Source organism: Grus americana, chromosome 2 (genome assembly GCF_028858705.1).
Source record: "Grus americana isolate bGruAme1 chromosome 2, bGruAme1.mat, whole genome shotgun sequence".
In the NCBI taxonomy this organism is placed as follows: domain Eukaryota; kingdom Metazoa; phylum Chordata; class Aves; order Gruiformes; family Gruidae; genus Grus; species Grus americana.
In genome coordinates, this window is record NC_072853.1 from 93910354 (window position 1) to 93935054 (window position 24701).

At 42.2% G+C, this 24701-nt stretch overlaps 2 protein-coding genes across 8 annotated transcripts in view; one reads left to right on the forward strand and one right to left on the reverse strand.

The window, feature by feature from the left end:
• The first annotated feature begins 485 nt into the window (after window positions 1-485).
• Window positions 486-7639, forward strand: PPP1R3G (protein phosphatase 1 regulatory subunit 3G). The gene has a single exon (XM_054818765.1). The coding sequence runs from the start codon at window positions 709-711 to the stop codon at window positions 2137-2139; it is 1431 nt and encodes a 476-aa protein (XP_054674740.1). The 5' UTR covers window positions 486-708; the 3' UTR covers window positions 2140-7639.
• A 1553-nt stretch (window positions 7640-9192) lies between these two features.
• Window positions 9193-24701, reverse strand: part of LYRM4 (LYR motif containing 4) — a 94460-nt gene continuing 78951 nt past the window's right edge. For 6 of the 7 annotated variants that reach the window (XR_008576155.1, XR_008576156.1, XR_008576157.1 and 3 more), the window contains one exon: window positions 9193-11213. Coding sequence is in view for 1 of the 7 variants with exons in the window: in XM_054818766.1 (XP_054674741.1) it covers window positions 11151-11213 (63 nt within the window). In the remaining 6 variants the exon portion in view is untranslated. The remainder of the gene's footprint in view (window positions 11214-24701) is intronic. The other variant, XM_054818766.1, reaches the window with a different exon arrangement.

The following is a 24701-nucleotide window of genomic DNA, read 5'->3' on the forward strand; positions in this document are numbered from 1 at the left end:
TACTAATAAAAACACCTTGTTATGAGGATGCTGTTTACAATACATCATGCTCAGAAAATAAAACTGAGGGGGATTCTACTTCTCTTTATTTGTTTAAAAGGTAAAGCCTGTATTTTGTTTTTCCTCCTTGATTGGTTTTTGTTTTTAACTGGAAACTTTGAAGACAGTCTGACCTTCCGAAAGGGTGCCTGTGCACACGCGTGCACCTCCTGAGCCTTTGGACTTGATTTTCCACAAGCAGGGTACTGCTGGTACCAACTGCGGGGAACAAACGGTTAAAGAGATTTGCCTACAAGATACATCACACTTGACAAAGCGAAAGCCTTTCGTGTGCCTTTTACCTTCGGGGTTTCGTCCTCGAGCTCAGGTCTCAAAGCGTTTCTCTGCAGTTAGGATGGGGGGAAATCAATTTAAACATAAAAGCCGGGGTGTGTGTGGGGGGTGGGGGGTGGGGGGGGGTGTGTGTCTCACAAACTCTCAGCTGCGGGAGATGGACACCGGACGCCGAGCACGGCACACGGGCGGGACCCCGCGCCCCTTACGCCGGGCAGGCGGGGAGAGCGGCGGCTCAGCCCCGGCCCCGGGGGGCCGCTGGGCTCCCCGCCTTTGCCCCAGGGGCACGGCTGTAGCTCCTCCGTGGTGCCAGGTGGTGCTGGGGGACGTCCCGCCTAATCCTGCCCTCTGGGTTTTTTCTTCAGGATATCTCTGATGGGTGGAAGCTTAAATAATGATGACGATGATGATATAATAATTAATTATAATAACAACGAAGGCTGCTCCAGCTGCCCACGACCCCGCGTTTCCCCCCGGCCTGACTCCGCGGGGCAGAGCGGGCGCGGAGCCGCGGCGGTAGCGGGGGACACACACACACACACGGCTGGCCCCGCGGGTGCGCCTGTCGTTTGTCCCCTTCTCTCCTCCAAAGCCCATAAAACGCCCGACAGCGTTGCTCGCAGCACTCTCCTCCGCGCCGTGGTAACGGCGGCCCCGGCGGCGGGCTGCGGGCGGGAGGACGTGCGTGGCCGCCCGTCGCGGCCGCTGCTGTTTCCGTATCGCCCGTCCCGGGAGGTCCCGCCCCCGCCCGCAGCGCCGCGGCCGCTCCAGCCCCGCGGGGAGGCTCCGGGCCTGGCGGGGGGGCGCGCCCCCCGCCCGGGGCCTGCGGCGGGGGCGCCGGATAAAGCGGTGCCGGTCCGTCCGCCTGCCGCCACAGGGGCGGCCGGGACGGGCCCAGCGGGGCGCCCCGCCATGGCGAGCCCCGCACGCCCGCGGCAGGAGCTGGCGGCCGAGGAGCGGCGGCTCCGCGGCGCGGCCCCGACGGTGCCCCGCGACGCCAAGCGGGAGGCGGCGGGGGAGCGGCTGCTGCTGCTGGAGCTGCGCCGCTGCGGGCGGCCGCCGTCCCCCGGCCCCGGCGAGCGGCGGGAGGAGGGGGAGGAGGAGGAAGCGGAGGAGGAGGAGGAAGCGGCGGCGGGCGAAGACTGTTGCAGCAAGTGCAAGAAGCGGGTGCAGTTCGCCGACTCGCTGGGGCTGAGCCTCGCCAGCGTCAAGCACTTCAGCGACGCCGAGGAGCCGCAAGTGCCGCCCGCCGCGCTGTCCCGCCTGCAGAGCCCGCCCGCCGAGGAGCGGGACGCGCCGCCGCCCGGCGAGGACCCCCCGCCGCCCGCCCTGCGCCTGGTGCCCGACTTCCCCGACGGCGGCGAGCCCAGCGCCGAGCGGCTGCGGCGGCAGCGCGTCTGCCTGGAGCGGCTGGGACGGCCCCCGGCGCCCACCGACGTGCGGGGCACGGTGCAAGTGCTGGGCTGCCCCGGCCCCAAGGAGGTGACGGTGCGCTACACCTTCAACGAGTGGCTCTCCTTCGTGGACGTCCCGGCCGCCCCCATGCCCCCGGCCCCGGCGGCCGCCGGCGACCCGCCGGCCGAGCGCTACAGCTTCATCCTGTGCGTCCCGCCGAGCCTGCGGCAGGGCTCGGCCCTCCACTTCGCCATCCGCTACCGCAGCACGCAGGGCGAGTACTGGGACAACAACGGCGGCCGCAACTACACGCTGCGGTGCTGCGGCTCCCCCGGGGGCGGCCCCGCGCCGCCACCCCCTGCCGCCGCCGCCCCCGGCAGCCCGCCGCCCCCCGCCGCCCCCCGCTACTGATGCCGGCCGGGCGAGCGGAGCCCTGATGGCCCGGCCGGGCAGGGGGCGGTGGCCGCAGCCCCCCAGCACCCGGAGGCCCCTCTCGGGAGGGTGACAGCCAGCGCGCCGAGGCCTCGTCCCGGAGACTACCCGAAATCTGGCGGGTGCTTCGGTTTTGCCAGCGAAACATGGATGCGCGTAGGCTCGCATTGCTGTGGCTTTGGAATCGTTTTCTTTTTTTTGTTTTTTTGGGGGTTTTATTTGTTTTTTTTTTTGAGAGAACAAGGAGACTGAGCAGTGTGGGCTTTGCTTTTCCCCTCTTGAAGTGAATTTTTGACGTCTTCATTTGAGCATGACTTCACTTACCCAATTAGTCAGAGATGCACAGAGCACTTGTGTGAAAATGTAACGGCGTGTTCTCTACAGACTTAACTTAGCATCCCAGTTTTCCCGTTCTCACAGCCATTATGAAAGACGTAGTACTGCGACAGCAATGGTGTGCTTTGTCTTTTTTTTTAGTTCAATGGACTCCATAACAATACGATTCACTGTTGTGATCACCCGTCAAACTCATGACAGGCTTGTGCGCCCGTCCCACCTTTGCTGTGCCCGTGGTGGCTCCGAACAACAGACAGTCGTTTGGGGGCTGGATCTGGGGCTGGACTGGGCTGCTCTGGTTTTTGTCATTCAGCACACTTTGATACCGCTCCCCACCTTCCCCAGGCTTGTGTGTAGATCCTGCTAATAGCAGCCAACAAGGACTTCTGCAAAAATATTTTTGCTTAAAATAGACTGGTGACTTCTTTTCACACAATTGACAAGTCTAAAACCGGGTCAAAGGAGGAGTTAAAATGTTTGCCGATGCTGGGTTTATCAGGAGAACTTTGGTAACACCTTTGAGTAATGCACTGTAAAGTGAAAGATGGTGTCTGTCTCACACGCAGTTCTGTATTTTCAGATTTGGGGAGCAGTGACTGCTTTGGATGACCTTCTCACTGAGGAGTGACGACGCAATGTAGAGAGAGTGTCCTCAGTAATGAATGAAAACAAGTGCCTTAGTTCAGCTCTCCTTATGTTACATTTTGCACCACATTTCTCAAGTATTTATAATTTATTTGGCTTATTTTGCTACATCTTTTTCAGTATTTGTATGTTGCTGGGAAAGGGGGTTATTGAGCACACCGTTGGACTTTAAAGCGCTGGACACTTGAAATGATTTCTATAGTCTTCACTCTTGCATTGCAAGCCTAGAGGTTGACTACTACTGGCGTCCCAAGCCCTGAAATTAAGCAAAAAGTACCAATGAAAATGGGTTTGTACAAATAAAAAAAGCTTTTAAAAAATTTAAAAAGCTCACCATTACAAATTGTTTTTCTGTATAGCAAAACATAATGGGATACTTCTTAGTTTTGCAACCTGGTTGTGCCCCTACCCTAACACGTGCAGTGCAGAGGGGATCAAGCTGTTAGTGTACCTCACTGTAACCAGGGATGTTGCCTGTCCAGAAAAGGATTTATTTATAGCCGTTTAGGGCTATAGCTGAAAATGATGCTGGTCCTGCCATAGCCACAAGGCAAATCGCTCTGTACGTACGGGACGGCTCAGTACGCTCTTGTAATGGGCACGTTGTGCAGAGCTGTCATGTGAGGAAGCTTTACTAGCATGGGTGGAAAATAGGCAGGTTTCAGTCAAATTTTGTTCTGACTCTTCTGCAACCTTGACTTGTTTTCTTCCGAAACAGTATCTCAAAATTCAGGTTAATTTTTTTGCATGCCCAGTGACAGGACAAGGGGCAACAGGCACAAACTGGAACACAGGAAGTTCCATCTCAATGTAAGGAAAAACTTCTTCACGGTGAGAGTGACGGAGCCCTGGAACAGGCTGCCCAGAGAGGTCGTGGAGTCTCCTTCTCTGGAGATATTCAAAACCCACCTGGATGCCATCCTGTGCAACCTGCTCCAGGTGATCCTGCTTTAGCAGGGATTGGACTAGATGATTTCCAGAGGTCCCTTCCAACCCCTACCGTTCTGTGATTCTGTGACTAAGTAGGTAAGACACTGTCAGAATGCAGTAAAATGTTCTGACATGGATGTATGTTCTTCAGCAAGAGCTTGGAAGATTATTTTCCTTTTTAAAACAGAGCATACTGTGAGCTTCCTCAGGTCTTCATTTCCTCTGAAGATATAAAACAACTTAAAGCCCATTATGAGCACTTTAGAAAAATTTGCACGTCTATAAAATTCCCCATACTTGAAAATAAGTCTTCGGATAACCTGCCTCTTCAGAGAGCTGGTACAAAATCAGAGATAGAAGCAGGGGGAGCTTTGGACTAAAGTTCCTGCAGTTTTGCTAACACATGCACTGCTTCTGAAACACAGCCTGCCTCCCTCCCCCCTAAAAAACCCTACATAAACCATAGTGTGAGCGTATGGCCAAATATAAAGGGGTGTTTAATTCCTTCAGAAACCATCTTACTGTCAGACTAGTAGAATTGCTTTGAAGATGCAGAGAATAAAAGCTCTATGCGCGCACAAAGAAGTTCTTACTGTTGTTTTCCAAGTTACATGTAAACTCTCGCCAAAAGCATGAAAGGTTTTAAGGGAGAATAGTGAACTCTACTACTTCCCTACACGAGTTTGCTTTAAAACTATCCTGCATTACAGGATTACAGGCTATTACATGGAATAATCTGGTATGAATTAGTTTTATGTCAATGAAATAGCATGCTCTATGATACACAGTTATATAGCATGATATGTGATGCTAAAAGCATTAAGATTGATTCTTCATTTAAGTACAATGTATTTTTTGGAGCTTCTGGAGCCCATTCCTTATTCTGTGTTTTGTTTATTAATTGCTTCAAAGAAGGAGGAAACTTTGCCAAAGAAAAGGGAGGGATCACTCTGTAACCAGGATTTAAAGGAGTAGCCATATTCTGATGGCTGTGTCTGGGCAGAGGTGCAGAGCTGGTACCTTGAAGAATCCCAGCTAGCTGCGCTTATTGGTAGAGGGCTAGAAACGTTCTCTGCTACGCCGCAAACTGTGAGCAAGGGGTATAAATCATCCACGTCCAGACCCAATACAGTAACATTTATGTGTTCTCTTCAGATGTGTGATCTAAATTCAAAACGCAAGAAAGTATTTGCTGAGACTAAACAGTAAAATGGTTTTGTGTGCTTCAGAAAATTGGTGCCAATCTAAAATCCTGACAATTGTGTTAATTAATGCACAACATTTTTGTGCTTTGATAACAGGTAAAATGCTGTTATTAAGAATTACTTTTTGTAAAAGAAAAGGGGAAATCTCTCTCAGACAAGAATTAAACATACTCACTTCTTAATAGACAGTGCATTTTTGTACTGTTAAGATTTTATGAAAGCATAGATTTTCAAAGCAGGTTTCAAAGACTGCCTACACACAGTTCTCTGTATTTTCATCGATGAGGTTACTGGGGACTACAGAAACGCAAGGCCTTACCAGAGATGACACTGTGCAGCAGTGTGAAAAGCAGAGCTGGACCACGTGCACACCGCATCTAGCGAGCCTGCATCAGCAAAGCACAGGGCTGCTGCTCGTGGTTGCAGGTTGAGATACATGGCGTAATTGCAACTTTATCCTCAAAAGAAATATATTCAAAATGAAGCAGTTCTAATTCTACAAAATCAAAAGGCCCAATAGACTAAAAGGTTAAGTGAAGCACTCTTCTTCTTTGGTTGCATTACTGTTAATGTAGTATTTTATAAAGATTCAGAGCGTAACATTTGGAGGATGTGCTCACAAACACCCTCCCTCCCCTAACTTAAGAAATAAGAAATGATAAAGATTTGTTAGCACCCTCAGAAAAATTCCAGCTCCAAACATTTTAATTTTATGCAGATTTCTGGTTTGGGCTTTTTTTTTTCCCCTGGATTAAGGGTTTAGGGGAGAAATAGCTGCCAAAAGGTTTTATAGGTATATATAAACCAAAAAAATGTAACGTAGTTGAAACTCTATAGTGGGTAACTGTGAAGGACATCAAAGTTAAATCTTCCTTAAGCAATTTTTTGCTGCTTACACTTACATTTAAATTCAAATTTAAATGATTCAGAAAAGGACTGTGAAGCTAAATTTACTTTGGTGTCATGAAGAACTGCAAACTTGCATGCAAACTACTTCTGTTTTATTTAAAGCCGGGGCTTTCAGTCAGTACTTGAAAAGCCTGGCTTCTGCTCCCATTGGCTTCCCTGGGATTTGGATCCAGCCCAGAGTACTGCGCGTAGGTAGGGGAAATGATCTAGGTTTAATTGTCTATTCTGTTCAGAGTCTTGTGTTATGGGGTTAGGATAACACGACGCTGTGATGAATGTTCATCTGTCAAGAGTTCAAAATCTGCCGTCTATGCATGGCAGTAATTAAATCACCTTAATTGTTTTTCATGATTCTTTTTAAGAGAGGGAAAATTACTTGCCTTGGATTAGCATATTGCCAAAGACTGGTATAAATATTTATGGAGTGCACTCTTTCAATAGAAAGCCTGTACATTCTTCACAGGTCTCCATAGTTCTCTTACCCTGAGCACAGAAGAGTAGTCATTTGAATGCACTACTTACCATCACCTCCTCCTCTTGCAAAGCTTCAGCAGATACTGGGCTTAAAAGTAAAAAAGGTGAGTAGCTGAGAGAGAAGCATCTCTCGCAACACATTGATGATATATAATTTCCTGTGTAAGCTGCAAAATCCTTTGAAGGTGCACATGTTTGTGAAAAGGGGTTTGAGAGTTCCGAATTTCTTCCTCTTAGAAAACACACAGCGCTGGAAGAATTATTGGCTTCTCTCTCTTTTTTCCTGCTTCCACATTAAGGGCTCATGCACTATTCTTATACTCTAAAGTACTGAAAAAAGAAAAAGTAAGAATGTAAACTCTCAGTAAAACAGCTACACACCTTCCTCCTTGTTTTATAAAGGTCATCAAGCAAAACATCTCTAAGAGTAAGAAATAATTATGCCCGCGTTAAGAACCGTGGAACAAAGCGATCCGTATACTCCTGACTTGAATAATGCCAGGATTTCCCTGTAGATCATTATGGAAAACTCAGGAAAACAGTCAGCGCACAGCTCTTTCATGGCTCTGTTCACGTGTACGTATGGTCCTTGCTGGGTATCTGGAGAGATGCATTTATTCATGTTGCATTACAGGAGGCAAGTTGAGGGGCTGGTGCTTCTCCATAAAATTATTCTTCTACCTGCTGACGGTAGAGGGTGAAAGCAATGCTTTTAATGCCTGGAAGCTTGGTGAAGTTTTATACAGAAATACCTTTCTAGAAATGCGAGTAGTAAGTTAAAATCCTTCTTGGCCTATTTCAACATTGTATGTGAAGTGTTCGCATGCTACTCTCTTGGGTTGCTTTCCTCCAGAACAGCTGTACCTCTGATACACCTGGGCATTTTGGAACTGAGCTTTCAATTGCAGTAAAATCTCCTGAGAAGTTGTAACATGTAACAGAAACGCCTGTCCTTTAAACAGTTACTAATATTAAACAAATTGTTCTGTTCTTTTTCTTTTTTTTTTTGAGTGCTGTTTCCAAGTTTATACTGTAAAGTCACGACAAACTTCAGTGTATGTAAACGTTCAAATTTTGGTGCATACTGCTGAGGTTCACTGCTAAAATGGTGAGATCAGGAACAGACAAACATTTTTAATATAACACAAAAGCAAGTTTGCTTTGCTAAGACATTGCAGCTTTAGTAAAGATGTTTATTGAGCTCCCTTCTATTCTAAGGAAAAGGATATACTTTTTATAATAGTGGACATTGTACATAAGTCATGGGATCACTCCTTTGTGTTTTAACTGTTCCTGTTGTTTATAGTGCTTTGACAAAATCCAACAAAGCTCCTGACCGTGTGCCAAGAGAGAGATTTAATGAGTATTGCAACGTAAACGGAACTGGTGAAGCACAGAAGGTGCAGCCGTAAGGGCACAGCAACTCCGAGGCTGGACCACAGTGCCAGCTCTCCAGTTCACCGTCTCCATCAGTGACGGTGAGCGTATGCCTAGACAAGAGTAAGAGCATGGCAAGTGGATACGAACATAATACTAAAGTCATCCCAGCCTATAAATATTATTTCTGTGCCGGACTTCCTAACCTAGATGTGGTTTCTAAGAATTTGCCTTCTGTAGTTTGTAGGATTTCAATGATAAAGCATTTGGTAAGCTATGGTTTTATACAGAACTGGGTGACAGTATGAATGACAAAATTTACTTAAAATGCACATTAGGTAAGGAAAAAAATATTTCTAGGTATCTTCCCATCACATACAACGGATACACACATAACTAACACTAATGGAGGGAGAACTGACGTGTGTTGGTGAGGAAAGGAATCTGTCTGAAACAGAGAGGGAACGGACATCCAAAATGCAGTGATTGTGTGGGCTTTGAGTAGTAAATGCTAATATCTTACACCTTTGCTAGCTTTGAACTTTTGTTAACAAGTTAGTATTACACAGGCTTTTGGTCCTTAGCAGCAGAAATTTTCTCAGGTTTCTTCTAATAAGTAATGTATAAATACTGTATGGTAAACTGATGGTTAATTTGGGACAAGAACTCACTTCTCCCTGACTGAAAAAGTGAGCTTCTCGGCTACAGATTGTGGAGCGAGATGACAGAGCCTGAATTTTATTTATATTTTTCTTGATGGGTCCTCTCTGTAGAATGGATCCTGAAGGTTACTAGTGTTCCTTTGCAGGTATAAATAGCTAAGGGAAAGAGAATCTGAGTGGTAACCTTGAGACAGAAAGGCATGAATTAGGAGAGCAGTAGTGCTGTATCTACCACCAAAACTCAACAACAGAATTTTCAGGTATTAATGGAGAAGTCATCTCCTCCGTACTTTTAAGGGAATTAATAAGAAATTTCACATTCCCATGATTGCACGCCTATATTACAGCACGTGCCATCTACAGCTGTGTTCTTGGTGGAAACGGAACAATAAGGAATTTCATGGGAAAGGTACTGGTATTTTGAAATAAATGATTATGTATTTAAAGGACTTCTATTTGAAAACAAACCTTTATTTTTTGTTAACATGGTGAAAACTTAGATCTAAATAGTAAAAATGTTACTGATGGACTCGTCCTTTTCCATAAATTACAGTTACACTATTTATAAGGATGTTTATTTTGTTTCCTAGCATACATTCTCAGATCTTGAATTGGTATGCAGTGCTTGTTCCACTAATTAAGCTGTTTTAAACAAGGATTTTGCATGTACTATTTAAGAGACCAAGTTCCTTAGAGTATAAAACTGGCAGCCCTTCCAAACCTGTGTCCTCTAGAAGTGTAAGATGTTATTATGTTTCTTTGAGTTCGCTGGAAGCTTAAATAGTAATCAAACCTTTATTCCCCTACACTTTCACCATTAACTTAATTATCCAGTTGTGAACGGGGAGATTTAAAGTACAGAATATAATGTATTTTACCTATTAGAATAATTAAATGCCATTTTAATAAAATGTTCATTAAAAGCAATTTACATGGCAATACTTACACACCTAATCCGAGGAGAATTATGACTGTATGTGCCTTTTATTTGAAGGTGAGAATGGAGGCTACATTTGAGTCTCAAGTCACAGTATCTTATTCTGTACACTATATCATTAACGGAATGCATTAGTATACATTTCAATCTAACTGTACAAAATTATAAAACACACTTTAAATGGTAGTAGGAATGGGAGTTTGTTCTAAATTAGACACTTTGTCCATCCTCTGCTTTAATAATGTTATCACACAGCATGAACAACACAAAACAACAGAAGTTCTAAACAAAGATGAATTTTGCAAAGCAAGAAAAATAAGGGGAGGTTTTTAAAGGCCACAGTGTCATGGAACTAGTTTCGAGTTTCTCTTCTTAAAAAAACCCCACAACAAGTCCCTGAAATAAAAAAGCTTTTTTTTTTGATGTATGCCATTAAAAAAGCTTTGCACGGCTTAAATTTTTGCAAATTTCTAATAGAAAACAAATTCAAGCACAGCGATGACTTGAACAGAACCTGATCAAAATTTTTGCTTGCTTTTGTTTATCCTATTGTCTTAAAAGTGTTGATTATTCTACAGATCTAATAATAAGCAATAGAACGCTATACTGAGTGTTCCACTTTTGCTAGGCAAAACTTGCTGCCAAATTATGACTTACAGCATTTGAGTTATTGTCACAATGAGGTTCTTTTTCTCCTGCAAAATTCAGGACCTTGTGAAAAAGGGAAACCTTGCATAAAGTGATGTGGTGCTTTCTGCTAATAGCTGCACCTCAACAAATTTAGAAAAGGACTGGGTGGTGAAAATATATTTTAAAGCTCCCAGGTCTCGGTGATGCAAGTCTTACATTCTGCTAGTCTGATCTGTTAATTGTTAAAAGGTGGATGAGACTGGTTATTAACTCTTGGAAACTAAAGAAAGAACTAGTGAAATTTTTATGTCACCTCCTGAAATGTCAAGGGATGCTCTTTAAAGAAACCACATGATGCAGTTTGGGATATCTGTAAGTATCAAGGTCCAGGAGACAAAAACTCTGTTCATCTCTGGTTTTAATATTTAAAATGGACTATGTATTTAGTCATGTAATTCAGATGCTGTATATTTTTAAAGGAACAGGATCAATAAAAACTTAGTAACTGGGTGAGGGGTTTTAAATCTAACACATCTTTCATGCTCAGTGAGAGAAAAGGTCATCAGCAGAATAATGTATCTGGTTACAGGTAGTTTAATGAGTTTTATTGTCAAAGTAGGGCAGAAACTATTTCATCACGTGGGACATACAAGCAAACAGATTTCAAGACTACCTTACATCCTTTTATAAATCACAGCAACATATTTTAGAACATGTGAACCATTAGAAAATAGTACTTTGGTTCCCAAAAACAGAGTCTCTCAAGCATTTCTTCTGCTGAACAGAAAAGCTCAGACATGTGCAGTGGGTTTATGCATCTGAATGTGGCACTGTAGGATGCTGAAGATGGTCCAGTGTTGCTTCAGGATCAGAGTCTTCTTATAGCTATGTGTTTCCTGGACTCTCAATAACCAATTTCTGCGTGGAATATAGTTGGCCAATGGTAACCTGAAATCAAACCAAAATATCAGAAAGCTGAAACTAGAAAGTAAACAGGTTATAATTTCAGCTTCACAAGACAGATTAAAAACAAACCAAGAACTGAGTAGCCCATATATTAAGCTTTTTCATAATGACATTTTTCTTTCTATAAGCATTTTTTTCTAAATAATACTCTTATCAGCCTAGACCTTACGACAAATAACTGATACATAAAAGATATGCATATATAAAATCTTGAAATAATGACATTGAGGAATGCTGTTCAAAGGCTCATATAAAAATTAACATTAGAAGTTACTACAGAGGACAAGCAAATAGGCTGTATGTTTAGAAAAATGAAAATATGAATATAACAAGAAACAGAAAGATTGATATAGTCAGCAGATATTTCTTATTACGCTTTTTGGGTGGAGAACCTAGATATAAATTGCATGGTATGGTATTGTTTTCCAGTTTCTTTGGAACCCTGACTTAATTTGCCTTACAAATGGTGAAAACAGTTGTATGGTTAGTTCAGCAGTAACATTTTACACACACTGGAACTGACCTCTTGTTCATGAGATGGTATTCACACCTCATATATTTGTGCTTTCTAGTGCAGTGAGGAAATGAAAAATGACAACAATGCAACCCTGATGCTTGGATTCCTCTTGTTCTTTAGTACTTTCTAGTCTGCATTGTAACGTTGGCAAACTGTAGTCAGATGCGCAGCTGGTGGTAGGCACACACAGCTTTTCGCTTAATAGTTGAGATGTGGAAGGATAATGTAAGTGGGTGAAGACAATATTTATTTTAAGTGTATGAGTTTTGGAGTCTAATTTTTAATATCTATTATGCCCTTTCTTGACCCTACTTTCTCCCCAAGGCCTGGGTACACAGTAGCTCTGTGTCATTTTCACACAAAAAAATTTCATATATTTAATTATGGAATTAGGACAAAAAATGCTAGATTCTTAATTACATTAAGCACAACATATTTAGTAGAATTTAATACTGCACAAACTAAGCCTGACAGCAAGTCAGGCTCTCAAAGTTGTAAAAAATTAGGGAAAGAAATTTTTCGACATTTTTCATTTACCATTTTTGAGGGGAAAAAATCCTGGCAGCTCTTAAATAACAGTCTCTTCTATGCCCACACTCACATACAATGTAAATAATATTGCCTTTTAGGAAATGAACTATTTCATCTTGATAAACAGCCTTGTCTGAAACTTGTAACGCATTGATTTTAATCTTGAAATATTTATTACAAAGGAGGATTTATGAGCCATTCTTAAGGGAACAGAAGTTCTCCCTGCCAGCAGATATTCCCCTCCTTTGGCACTCTGAACTAAGCTAGTAAGAGCATATGAACAACTCTGATTATTTTTGAAATTACTTCTGAAGTATGGTGCATACAGAATATTTAAAACAAAGGCCGCACACAACTGTGGCATGTGTTACCAACAGAAATTTTAAGCTGTCAACAAGCGTTACTTATCAAAAGGAACTCGCTGCTCTGGGTTATGTGGCAGGCTATAGACTTTAGTTGCTGCCTTACCACAAACCATGCTGTAGTACTTAATTTTTGTATACTGTGTTTTTTGGAGCCCAAAGAATCTTTAATCCTTTCCCACACAGTACAGCAAATTTAATGGGAGGCTCAGAGGGATTACAAAAATGCTGAAACCTGAATTGCATTTTTTTTTTCTCCACCAACTGGGGAGATAGATGAGGCTGAGTACGTGACTTCTCAGTCAATCACATTCAGCCGGGGCAGATGGCTTTGTAGGAGAAAGGTACGAGCTGTGTTTGCTGTCCCTGTGCCAATAGGTGATATTATCTACTTGCTGTACCTCTTGACTCGAACGCAATAAAATCATAGATGTGTGTGTGTTGAGCGGTTTCCTTAGTAAACCACAGGCGTGCACGCATTTCAGCGAGCGCACAGCCACCAGTGCTGTGCTGTCTGCTTTCCTGGGCTGCTGCAGCTTGCCTGCTCCAGTGCCTCCCTTCCGGAAGCTATGCCATGACATTTTAAGCTGAACTTTGAAACTTAAGGATTTTTTTTTTTTTTTTTAACCATTAGCTTTGAATTTCTAACATTATGATCCAGCCTTTCCCATGCACTTTAGACAAAACAAACAGACCTTCTGTTTATAGCTGCTGAAAAATTCACATCTATAAACATCCACTGCCTCAGCAGAAGGGCTGCACCACTATTTACACACTGACACTCATTAACCCTCTGAATCAAACCAGAGTTCTTACAGTGTCCTCCCGACGCTAAGCCTGAAGAAAGCATTGCTGCGGATCGTTCTCCCAAATTAAAGACTTAAGTGGCTATCCATTGTGTTCTTTTTTCATCGTGTGTGTTTGTAGCTCCTACGCCGCCTGTCATTTACTGTTCTGGTAGGTGGCTGGAAGCCAGTGCAGAGGTCAGTGTCAGGGTATTTTCATTAATCACAGGAAGCTTTTGTGGAAAAAGGCTCTACCATTTGCTCAGCAACTCTGCTACCAAGAATTTTATTTACTTGTGTAAGGTAACACATTGAAATTAAATTCTGCAGGAAAGAACGCACAATAAAGAACCACTTTGACATCAGGAGAAGACAACAGATAGAAATATAAAGGCTGCTTTTCAGATCTTACTTAATTATTTGATATTTAAATTTTGCCTGCAAAATTACGTACTTTAAAAATAAGTCTGACAAGTCCAACCCTCAAAACCTGACAATTTGCCCTTGTTCAAAGATTTAGTAGAAGTCTATACGGTCAGCTTGTGACCTTGAAAAACTTAATCTTGCCTTCCATCCGAATCCAGGACAAGACTTAGGGTTTCAGAATGGGATTTATCAGCAGGTGTGAGACAACGAACGGGGAAAAAGCACTGGTCCATCCTGTAACCCAACCATTCTCTGGTTATTAGGTACTGGAGTGTTCATAGGGAAGCAGTATTTTTCCTTGCTCATGGCTGGCAGCAGCCATCATGGGGAAAAGTCACTTCATGGAATCTGTCACCGCTGTTAGGAAAAAAGAAAGTAGGAGAGGTTTTCCCCAGATAACAGAATATCAGAGATGTGTATGAGGAGGTGCAGTAAGAACTAAATAGTAGAATTAAGTAAGAAGAATTAAAGAAGTAGAATACAATATTGAAAACAAGTCCTGATGTCCTGAAGACACTGGAAGGACATGCTATCACCCTAAAAATTCAACAAATCCAGTCGAATTGCCAGCTCTGAACACTGTCCTCTCAAATGGCTTATGGGTGGCCAGTGCCTGACTCTCAGGGACACGTGTGGCTGGTGGACAGGTTATGCGTAGCTGCCGTGCCAAGCCACGCAACACATAGAGCTGCAGTGGGACTGTGGCGAACTGGCAGGTAGCCTGAATCCTTGGGGCTGCTGCCTTATCTGCTTGCAAAATACTACTGGAAGATCTCCTTCAGCTTTTGAAGGTATATAGCATGTCTTGTGGGTTTTATCCATATGAAGATTTTACTTCGCAGCTCAGAGTTGAGGTAAAAGCGACAGTTCCTATTTCTGCAGAGATAAAAATAAGGTGACCATTTAAAAAGAATTTCCTAATTTACCTTGGTCATTTTAGAGTGCATGGTTCTGCTCTGAAAAGTATGATGGCATCCTTTCCTTGACAGCTCTGCATATATTCAAAATGTCTGTCCACTTCAATAACCACCACATTTTTTCCTCCTTAGTTGTGTTGGCTCTGCAGTGCAAAGGTGGCCAGCCATTTCTTTTTCCCATGTACTTTCAGAATTGTAATTGCATAGTGAATAACCTGTGAGCTCTAACAAATCCTGCTGAACCGTGAAGATACTTTTTATAACTGTCACTGAAGTACTCATCATCATCTTCCTGCCAAACCTGACAATCTCTGAACTACTAGCTGCCCTGCTTGGGTGAAGTCTCACCGACAAATTTCAATGTGAATGCCCTAAAATTACTGAGGTAAGTAGCTAGGCGGTAGACCTGAGGAAAGGTGATGTCCAAAAGGAAGTGGCAGGGTACAACCAGAGTGTACACCCACACGGGTGGATCTCAAGAAGGATGTCCACAGCTTCCGTAAACAAATGCAAAGTCAAAATGACAAGAAATATGGCTTGCAATATCTCTTAGCAGGATGGGCACATGAGAAAGAAAGGCAACACTTTGGTCTCAGTCCTTGAAGGAATCTTAGCACCTTGCACAGCAGGTGACACATCCTGATTGAGTTCCCCAGCACATAGAAACGTCACCTTCCTAATTGTAATTAGGGTATGTTCTTGTGTAAATCAACGCAAAATGACTACAGACCCTCATAACAGTACTTTTACCATCACCCTCTAAGCCAAGTCAATATAAGAGTCTTACAAAGGATTTTTCCCTTCTTTGTCCCTTCTATGTCTCACCCCATTTGTAACACAAATAACAAAATCAACAAGCAGCGTTTGTTTACTAAATAACTCTCCCCTCATTTAAATACAGTTTCTGAAGTAATCTCTAGGGAGCAATTTTCTGCCCTCAAAGGCAAATCAACCCCAGGGATTTTTCATGCCACTGTCTATTTTTCGATGGCAGACAAAACCAGCGGCAGCCTAACAGGAGATGGTGCAACACTTACTCTGCACAGAATCACCGTATTGGTAAAGACAAGGCCTAACACGTAAAAGTGCCACCATAGCATAGGAATATGAAAACATCCTAAGACAGCAATTCCTTTAGCTCTCAATTATTTAAAATTTGACTTCCCGGGAGGGTCATCACAGAAGTAAAAAATATTTCTTGTTTTTCTTAAAGAAATACAGATGATAACTAAAGTTGATGCACTACAGATGGTTTTACATATTAGACACATTTACATATATAAAAAATATATAGGTTGTTATATATACACATGCACAAACAAATATAAAATATATTAAAAACCTCAATCTCTATATAAACAATTGCTCTCTTTCTCTCTTTTGTTGCAAATTTGTTCAGTTTTGGGCCCCTCACTGCAAGAAGGACATTGAGGTGCTGCAGTGTGTCCAAAGAAGGGCAATGAAGCTGGTGAAGGATCTAGAGCACAAGTCTTATGAGGAGCAGCTGAGGGAACTGGGGCTGTTTGGCCTGGAGAAGAGGAGGCTGAGGGGAGACCTTATCACTCTCTACAACTACCTCAAAGGAGGTTGTAGCCAGGTGGGTGTTGGTCTCTTCTCCCAAGTAATAACGATAGGACGGAAATGGCCTCAAGTTGTGCCAGGGGAGGTTTAGTTTGGATATTAGGAAAAATTTCTTCACCAAAAGGGTTATCAAGCACTGGAACGGGCTGCCCAGGGAAGCTGTTGAGTCACCATCCCTGGAGGTATTTAAAAGACGTGTAGATGTGGTGCTTAGGGACATGGTTTAGTAGTTGAACTTGGCAGTGCTAGGTTAATGGTTGGACTTGATGATCTTAAAGGTCTTTTCCAACCTAAATGATTCTATGAGTCTATGAAATTTGCTTGCAGAGAAGGAATGGTTACCTTATGACAGTCAGGGATCACATATAACTATATGCATTTTGACGGTTCTTTATTATGGACAAAACCAAAGAAGTCCTGTTTATTAATATATCTATACCACACACACACATATATATTTTAAATCAGATTCATTTGTCCTCTTGCACCCAAATAGTTGACAGGTGTATCTCACAGGCACACTGCTGAATCTTAACCAGGAAGAAAAATCTCCAATGACAGTGCAGTCATATCACATACACTGCTGCTAATCTTGCCCTCTAACACTGTATGAAGTTGCCCATTCCTACTTTCTTGTGCTATGACTATAAAATGCATCTTAAGTGAATGCTGACAAGAACAAGAATAATGATTACTTTTAAGAGCTGACAACAGTGTTATATGTTGTTTACCTACAATCTTTCCTGTTTGGATGATGCCAACCAATTTTCAATCCTATTGCAAATGTAAGTTAAATGGTTATGGTTTTTAAGAAGCATTATCTTTCTCCCCACATCCAAAGTCAGATGTGCTTTACACAGCACAATTTATCATAAATATTTTCATATTAACTAAAGCCAGTTGAATGTTTTTTAAATAAATATGGACAGCAATTTTTGAAACGATCTTGTATTGCAATAATAAAGACACCAATGTGGTACATAGTAATTTACAGAACTCTAACTAAACCAAAAACTCATCAGTAACTGTTCAGTGCTTTGCCAAATCTTTGTGTTGGTATTAAATGCTGTAGCAGCAGCCTTGTTTATTTTTACTTGGGAAAGAATGTTGAAAAACTGCATTTAGCTCCTTAAATACATAGGTTATTCCAGTTCTTCAGAGCTGGAATCAGTATGGAAAACACCTGTATGATTTTGGAGACATTTCCCTTATGTTCAGTGATTCCATTTGTTTGCACAGGAATGGGAAAGGAAGCGAAGGGAAGCATGGAGCTGAGAAGTTCACCTATTGTATATTTTACTTTTGCCTGCTTTGCAAATGCTGTTTATTTTGTTCTTTCTTGCCAAAACATCTTTTACAGCCACTGCTATGTGAAGCTTTTGAAAAGACAGGAAAAATTAATTTATAGCTACCATTTGTCTGGCTTTCACTAAGTAGGAAGGTGTGAAGTAAAGTAAACCAGCTAATAGATGAAAATTTCTCTGAAAGTTATTTCTCTTAATAATGATAAATTATGTCATGTCATTAGAACCATATACACTGTGTCTTGGCACACCTGCCGAGATCTGTCGCTCCGCTCCGGGCAGGGCTGGGCCGGCTCTGGAGCAGCTCCCCTCGGCGACTGTCCTTCAGTAAAAGCACACTGCTTCACTTCTCTCATTTCCTGCAAGCCTCTCGGCCTACAGAAAAAAGGAGCGTGACAAGGAAAATGCCATCTTCAAAGTATGCAGGGCCCAACAGCAGATGGCTTGGGCCTGCTGCAAAGGGGAAGAGGCATCCCTCTGCTGCTGCAAAGGCAGCCTTACAAAGATGTCAGACAGCGGGTCACAGGAAAGCAAGCAGCGACTCATTTTGGGCTTCAACAGCCAGGTGAAGGTTTGATACGACACACATCCAAGGAAGAAGCAGATCTGCAGAGGTAACTCTCTGACCCAATGTGATCTTTGCATGCTTTCAGCATCCTGGCGATCTCCAGGCTCCCACCTCTCCTCTCTTCCTACTTGTTACCTGCTAACGTATTTCAGCATCTTGCCTTTTCTCTCTCGATTACGTATAAAACCTCTACCTCCACAGAGCAGCTCAAACTCTTTGGAAAGCCAAACACAGAAGCAGCGGGTCTTCTAAAGACTCAGTCCCGTGTGGGTAAAGGGGAGAAGCTGATCTCAACATAGCTTGCAGAAGAGAAACATCAGTTAAGATGCCAACGTGTAGCAAGGAAAAGAATACAAAACATTAGTACTTGAAAATACAGAGACAAAGACCTGGACAACATTGTGCTGAGTGTGGTATAACAGGTACTCTAGTAATGCTGAGACATTTGGTATGTAAATGCCCAAACCATTCACAGAGGACCCTATGTTTGTAGCAACTGCATAAGCAGAATTCACCAAAGCCAGCGGGAGTGCCTGCCTTACTTTTGTCAGTAGTATAATACAACAGCCACTGTCACAAAACACACATTCTGCACTACGTCCAGGAAAATACTGTAAAGTTTGCGTATCACAGACAAACTAACTCCACAATACATACAAAGACTAAATTGTCATTTATAATGAAAATATTTCACTCCTCAGTGTCCTCTTGGTTCACTAATTGCGAGAGACTTTTGGAATCAAACAGCAAAGAAAATTTAGTCCTTATAGACAGGTATAAACAAATTATAAATATGCTTACTGAGAAGTGTGATAAAGTAATTTCGTAGCACTAATAGGCTTTCATACTGTGCACTACTGCAGAACTAAAATGAGCTGCCACTTTATGCTCGACAACAATTTAAAGACCTTCTTTTACAGCGTTTGCATATGAAGTCAGATGCTAGAAATGCAATGTACTGAAAGAATCAGCTTTAGCCTTACTTCTCATGTAAACTGGGGAAACGTGGCTGCTGGGAAGAGCTGCAGAACAGTTACACAAGGATTCTGGAATGTTTATAGGTTAATGTCTTTCAGAAAATTACTTAACCATCTGTGCCCACCCAACACCCCCATTTTGGTACAGCACATCACCTTCTATAGCTACGCTCTCTCCTAGTTTCTGCAAAATTTCTGAATTTGTCCCAAACCACTGGAACTTACAGAAGGTTCCAGAGACAGCGAATGGCACATGGATTTTCTGTGTTTTTAACTAAGATTTGCCTGTCTAAATGATGTCTAAAGCCTTGAAAAGCTTGCATGCTTTATCTTCACCACATTTTTAAGTGAATGATACATAAAGTAAGTGCAAGGCATCAAAATACGTGCATTGGGAAAGGCTGAACTTCAGCAGCTAAGACATCTTGAGACAGCAGGTACCAAGACATTAAGGACACTGAAAAGCAAGACTGGCTGGCTGTAGTTCTGGGAAAATGCATCTGAGGGTCTATGTACAAGGAACATGCCAGAGAAGGTGTTGGAGCTCACCCAAATCAAAAGTAGTTCGAGAGCGTGCAAGCCCAGCGTGGTGAGACCAGCCAAAGTCTATGATTCTTCTAAGAAAATGCTGTCAGTGCAGTGGCACGAGGCAGCAGATTGCTCTAGAAAATGTGTTTGGCTTGGCAGCATGGAAAACCTTGGTCACCTGCTGCCTTTGAAGCCAGCAGCTATTCTGATCCTAGCTGGGCCTGTGCTTGCTTCCATTCAAAGGTCATACCTGTAGTATCTTACACGGCACAATAGTTACCCACGCACATTCGCTACACTTCCACTTTGGTTTTTATAAACAAGCAGTTTTCACAGTATCTGCAGTACGAAAGGATGTGACTGCACGTACACCTGCAGTACTAACACCGTGAGACAAACGGTAAACAAGTACACAACACGTATTATGCTTGAGGACTCTCCAGTGGGAGCTGAGGGGACGCTGCTCCTTGCAGGATCCTGCCCAATATTTTACAGAAAGTATACACCGGTGGCAGAAGAGCAGAGAGGTATAATTACTCTCAGAGCTCAGATCTTAGATTACCTGTTTGAACAAAAGAATTAACTGTAACTGGTAGGAAAACTGCAGCAATTAAGACTGGTTGGCACAATGTCCTACTACAGAAAGATATACCAAATAAGGCAAATATTTCTCCTTTCAAGCAGAACATACTTGTGTACATCTGGTAATGCAATACACTAATTAACTAACAAGGCCTTTCAGTGTTTGGGGAAAAAAAATTAGGCAATCCTGTAACATATACACTTTTCCAAGACATAAGACACAGAGAAACTCCTTTTTTTCCCCTGTCCTTCAAGAAGACTAAAACCCAGGATTAAATTTAATTTTATATGAGGAACAACTTACTTTAAGGTTCCAATATGTCTCTTTCTCTGCACTGATGTTATATTACACACTCCTCAGACATGATCAGGCTGAGCTTTTCTCTGTGACGTTCAAATTACAAAACTAAATTTGAAAGAGCAGAAACAACTAACCGAATTTATCTTTAGAAAATGTATCTGTATTTCCAAAGATAAATTTTTTATTGGATGTTTTTGATTCAATCTGTATCTTCACCCAGAGGAACACCTAGTCTATGTAACTACTTACATGCCAAGTCCCTATTGCAGTGTTTAGCTGATCTGTAAGCGTATAAGGAAAGGAATAAGAATTTTTATTTTTCTGCATTAACAAGACTTCCTTCTTTGGCAAAATTCTAACAGATTACTAAACTAAAGTCATCTGTTCCTGACAGAATCACAAAGATAATTTCCTTGTTTATCTGACTTTCTCTGATGGAGGATATCCAAAGATTTCTTTTTTTTCTTTTGCTCAGCCATCGTTCTTGGTTTAGTATCTCCAAATCTCACACCTGAAAGTGACTCAAGCTTCAAAGAACTTTTTTCTCACCCCCTTGGAAGAGTTCTAGTGAAAACTGTACAAAACACACAACATCCTTGTTCTCACACCCTCAAGGGAACAGAGGTAGTCCTTTGAGCTCTTGGGAATCAAAGGCTTCAGCATTTGGAATTTCAGCTGGAAAATGCGTTGCCTGGACTATCTACACTCTTCAGAAACCTGCGTAGGGAGCAGATGAGAAGAAAGGACATTGATGTTTTAGGACTGAGGATGGATTTGTTGAATTTCTGTCAAGGTTTGTGACTATGAGTTTTCACTTGCCATCCACTGTATCATGGACACCCCGAGATCAATTCTCTGGTTCAGCTCAGTTTCCAAACCAACACCCCAGTCAAAAAACCATGACTGATCTACTTTATTAAGCAGTCTCCGCAGAGCTGTTACTGCAAACACAAGGAACCACACTCTGTCCCTCTTGAAGATACTCCAGGTGAAGGCGTGTGGACTTCTGTCTTCTTGCAGCCTCTCCCCCGGGGCAGGAATCGCTACCCCTGCCTCTCAGCACTGAGGCAAACGCCGCTTGTGCTTGAACCTGACCAAGTTTAGGCCAGTGCCGTGCCATCAAACTGCTCACCAGCCGGCGAGCTCACGCTCAGCCCATTCCATGCACAAATGAGTTAATTTCCCAGTGCTCCTCAGCCCAGCCCTTTTTACAAACACTAAGAAGAATTAGCAAAGGGAGAAAATAATTATTTGCAAACCCTCCAGCTTTTAAGCAGGAGATATCTATGTTTGTGTGGATATAGTGTATAGCTTACATTAACTTCTTTAATTAGAATAAACTATAGCAGCACTTTTTTCTTTTTTTGGCAAAGATAAATTACTGGGTTTAGCACAGCTGGTAAGAGCTAATTCTGTACAAAGAGTTCTTTTCAGTAGCGTGGGTGGCAAAACACTTTCAGCAACTAGCTTAATTAGTTCTTCTTTCTTTGCAATAGCACAGGACAGTTCACAGAAGGAAAAAAAAAGAGAGGTTTTAACAGAAGATGTGGTATAAAATAATCCTGTTTGCTCTTCTGGTTTTGCCAATTCTCCCTTATTTAATGTCACGCTAAATGGAGGCTTGCCCTGGTATTTCCCAGCACAGATAACAATTAGGAGTGAGAGGTTAGCACTTACTCCAAATATAGGCAGGAAGCAACTTCTGTTCCTCTGCACAGGATAGAGTAGAGCATTCCTCAAACAAAACACCCCGGCCAAAACCAAACAGCACAGCGATGGGAGTGCCGCAGAGGGCTTTCCCCTCGGCGGAGCTACCATACGGCTTGTGGGTGGCTTGTTTAGCAAGGACTGGGAAGCCCAAGCTGCTGCTGAGACCCACTCCCCAGTGCAACCTCTCTGACACGGATCATTTATATGACAAAAAACAACACGGGTGCCAAGTACAATCATTTCAGCTTCACTGCTCCCAGCGTAGAGCACGCCAACTGCAGTGTAATAACCCACTGCCACAAATAAGCACTAACTTTAACACACAGACACCTTCCTTTCCATGTGAGCTGGCCAAAAGCACTGAGGCTCTTCCACCAGCACGCACACAGACGTGCAAACGCTCCACAGCTGTCAGCAAGACACAGCTCCTACCAGATAAAAACTGGGCTTGCAAGATCCACTTGACCTTCTGAATGTCAGTGAGATAGAGAGTGAAAGGCCAGGAAGGGCACAGATGTTTGTATTTACCTTCATTATAGGCCATTTAGGAAACAGCTGGAAATTTTTTCTGGCTGTTTTGTTTTGAATAATGACTCTGGAGCTGTACTTGAGTGAGTTACAAATCTATTTAAAAAACAATCCAAAGTGTTACAAGCCATTACCAATGTTTCTCTTTCTCCTAACTAGACTGAAGAAAGGCAGGATTATGAAAAAATTTTGTCAGGAAAAACTGAATGTGCGGGGGAAAAACAAATTAAAACCGAAGGAGTATTTTATGAAGACAAACGAAATAACCAATTAATGAGGAAACCCTCCAGATATCTTCAAGAAAAAGCAGGCAGTGAAACCACAAATAACAGTGTTTACCTGTATCTACAGTTCCTGGGTTTTTTTTGGAAATTATTTTTGTATTTGCCCACTCATTTATTTTGGCAGCAAGCGGAAAAGAGAGGGTTACTCCTATAGATAATATTAGGCAGACCGATTAACAACAAGAACTGATTAACAATCAAAACTTCCTATAACTGCCCGCTGCTCATTTACGGTATGAGCACTCTGATACTGAGAATAATATTTTCTAATACATGCCTCTCCATAACAGTTGTTAGAAAGCCTATGGAATTTTGGTCCTTGGAAGGCTGTCGATGAATCCTGAGAAGACTGTTTAAACACACATCGGGGGGGAAAAAAAAAGGAGCCACTTAAGTAGAATATATTGAATTTAGGAATTTATCAGTGCAGAATCCTGTCAGAAATAATTTCTAATACAACATTTTCCAGTTTTTGTGGCTTGACAGTTTACATATTTCTTCATTTTCTTTCCATTTATCTGTATAAAAACATTGAAACAAAAAGGGAAACTGGCTATAGACAGAAAACAGTGAAACTACTTGCACAAAAGCTGCTATGAGGGACATAAATGGAAAGCAGAGATTCCTCTATTATTTCAGCACTAATCATCTCAGAGTTACTTTTAACAAAAGGAGAACAAGATTAACTGGAAAGAGATTAGAAGTGATTCTTTAATACATGTAATGCATTAAGTTCTTTAACATACATATGCATCCAAAAAAAAATCTTGCTCATTCTATGCCAGCTTGTTTATTTTGCTATTTAAAAATACTGTATAAACCTTACATACAAGCCTGTGTACAAAAGAAAACCCCCTTTGGGAAAAAACACAGAAAAGTGAGCCAGCAGATGGCATTGTGGCACTTCAAAAGACATTCCAGAAAATTCCACTTAAAAAACATGCAAGCCTAAGTACTGTATTTAACCATTTACTGCTTAACCAATGCAGTATTTTGCTCCTGCTCAATGCTACACATGCACAACTGAATAAACAAAACCACTCGATGTAGCTGCACTATCATACTAGCCCTGAAACAAATCTTCTCTGCTCTGGTTCCCAAATCCAATTAGCTCTGTATGCTAGATTTACAATCCCAGACTTGAAAAGATGATCCTTATTTGATGACTAATGTCCTATGAGCCATGGCCATCAAGGGGATACCAGAAAAGATGCGATTAGTTGAAAAATATTTCCTAAAAAGTAATCATATACAAGATCTTACAACCAATGCAGATGACGCTATTTCCTGCCATACAGAAACTACTACAGAATAGATATTATCCCTTAAAAATAAATTTCTGAAGTATTTTATGAATACTCCCATTTTCTTTCAATTAAACTGCTGATATGCCCCCACAGGTAAGATGAGAAGACTGTAGCAACCCACCAGTTTCTTGTGCAACAGAGCAGTTCCCTGTACTGCTAAAACCACAAAAACTTGAAACCATTTTGCAGAATTCAACGTACAAAAAAACTCAGGAATTTACTTCAAGAATTATATTCCATACACAGGCAAACTTATTTAAAC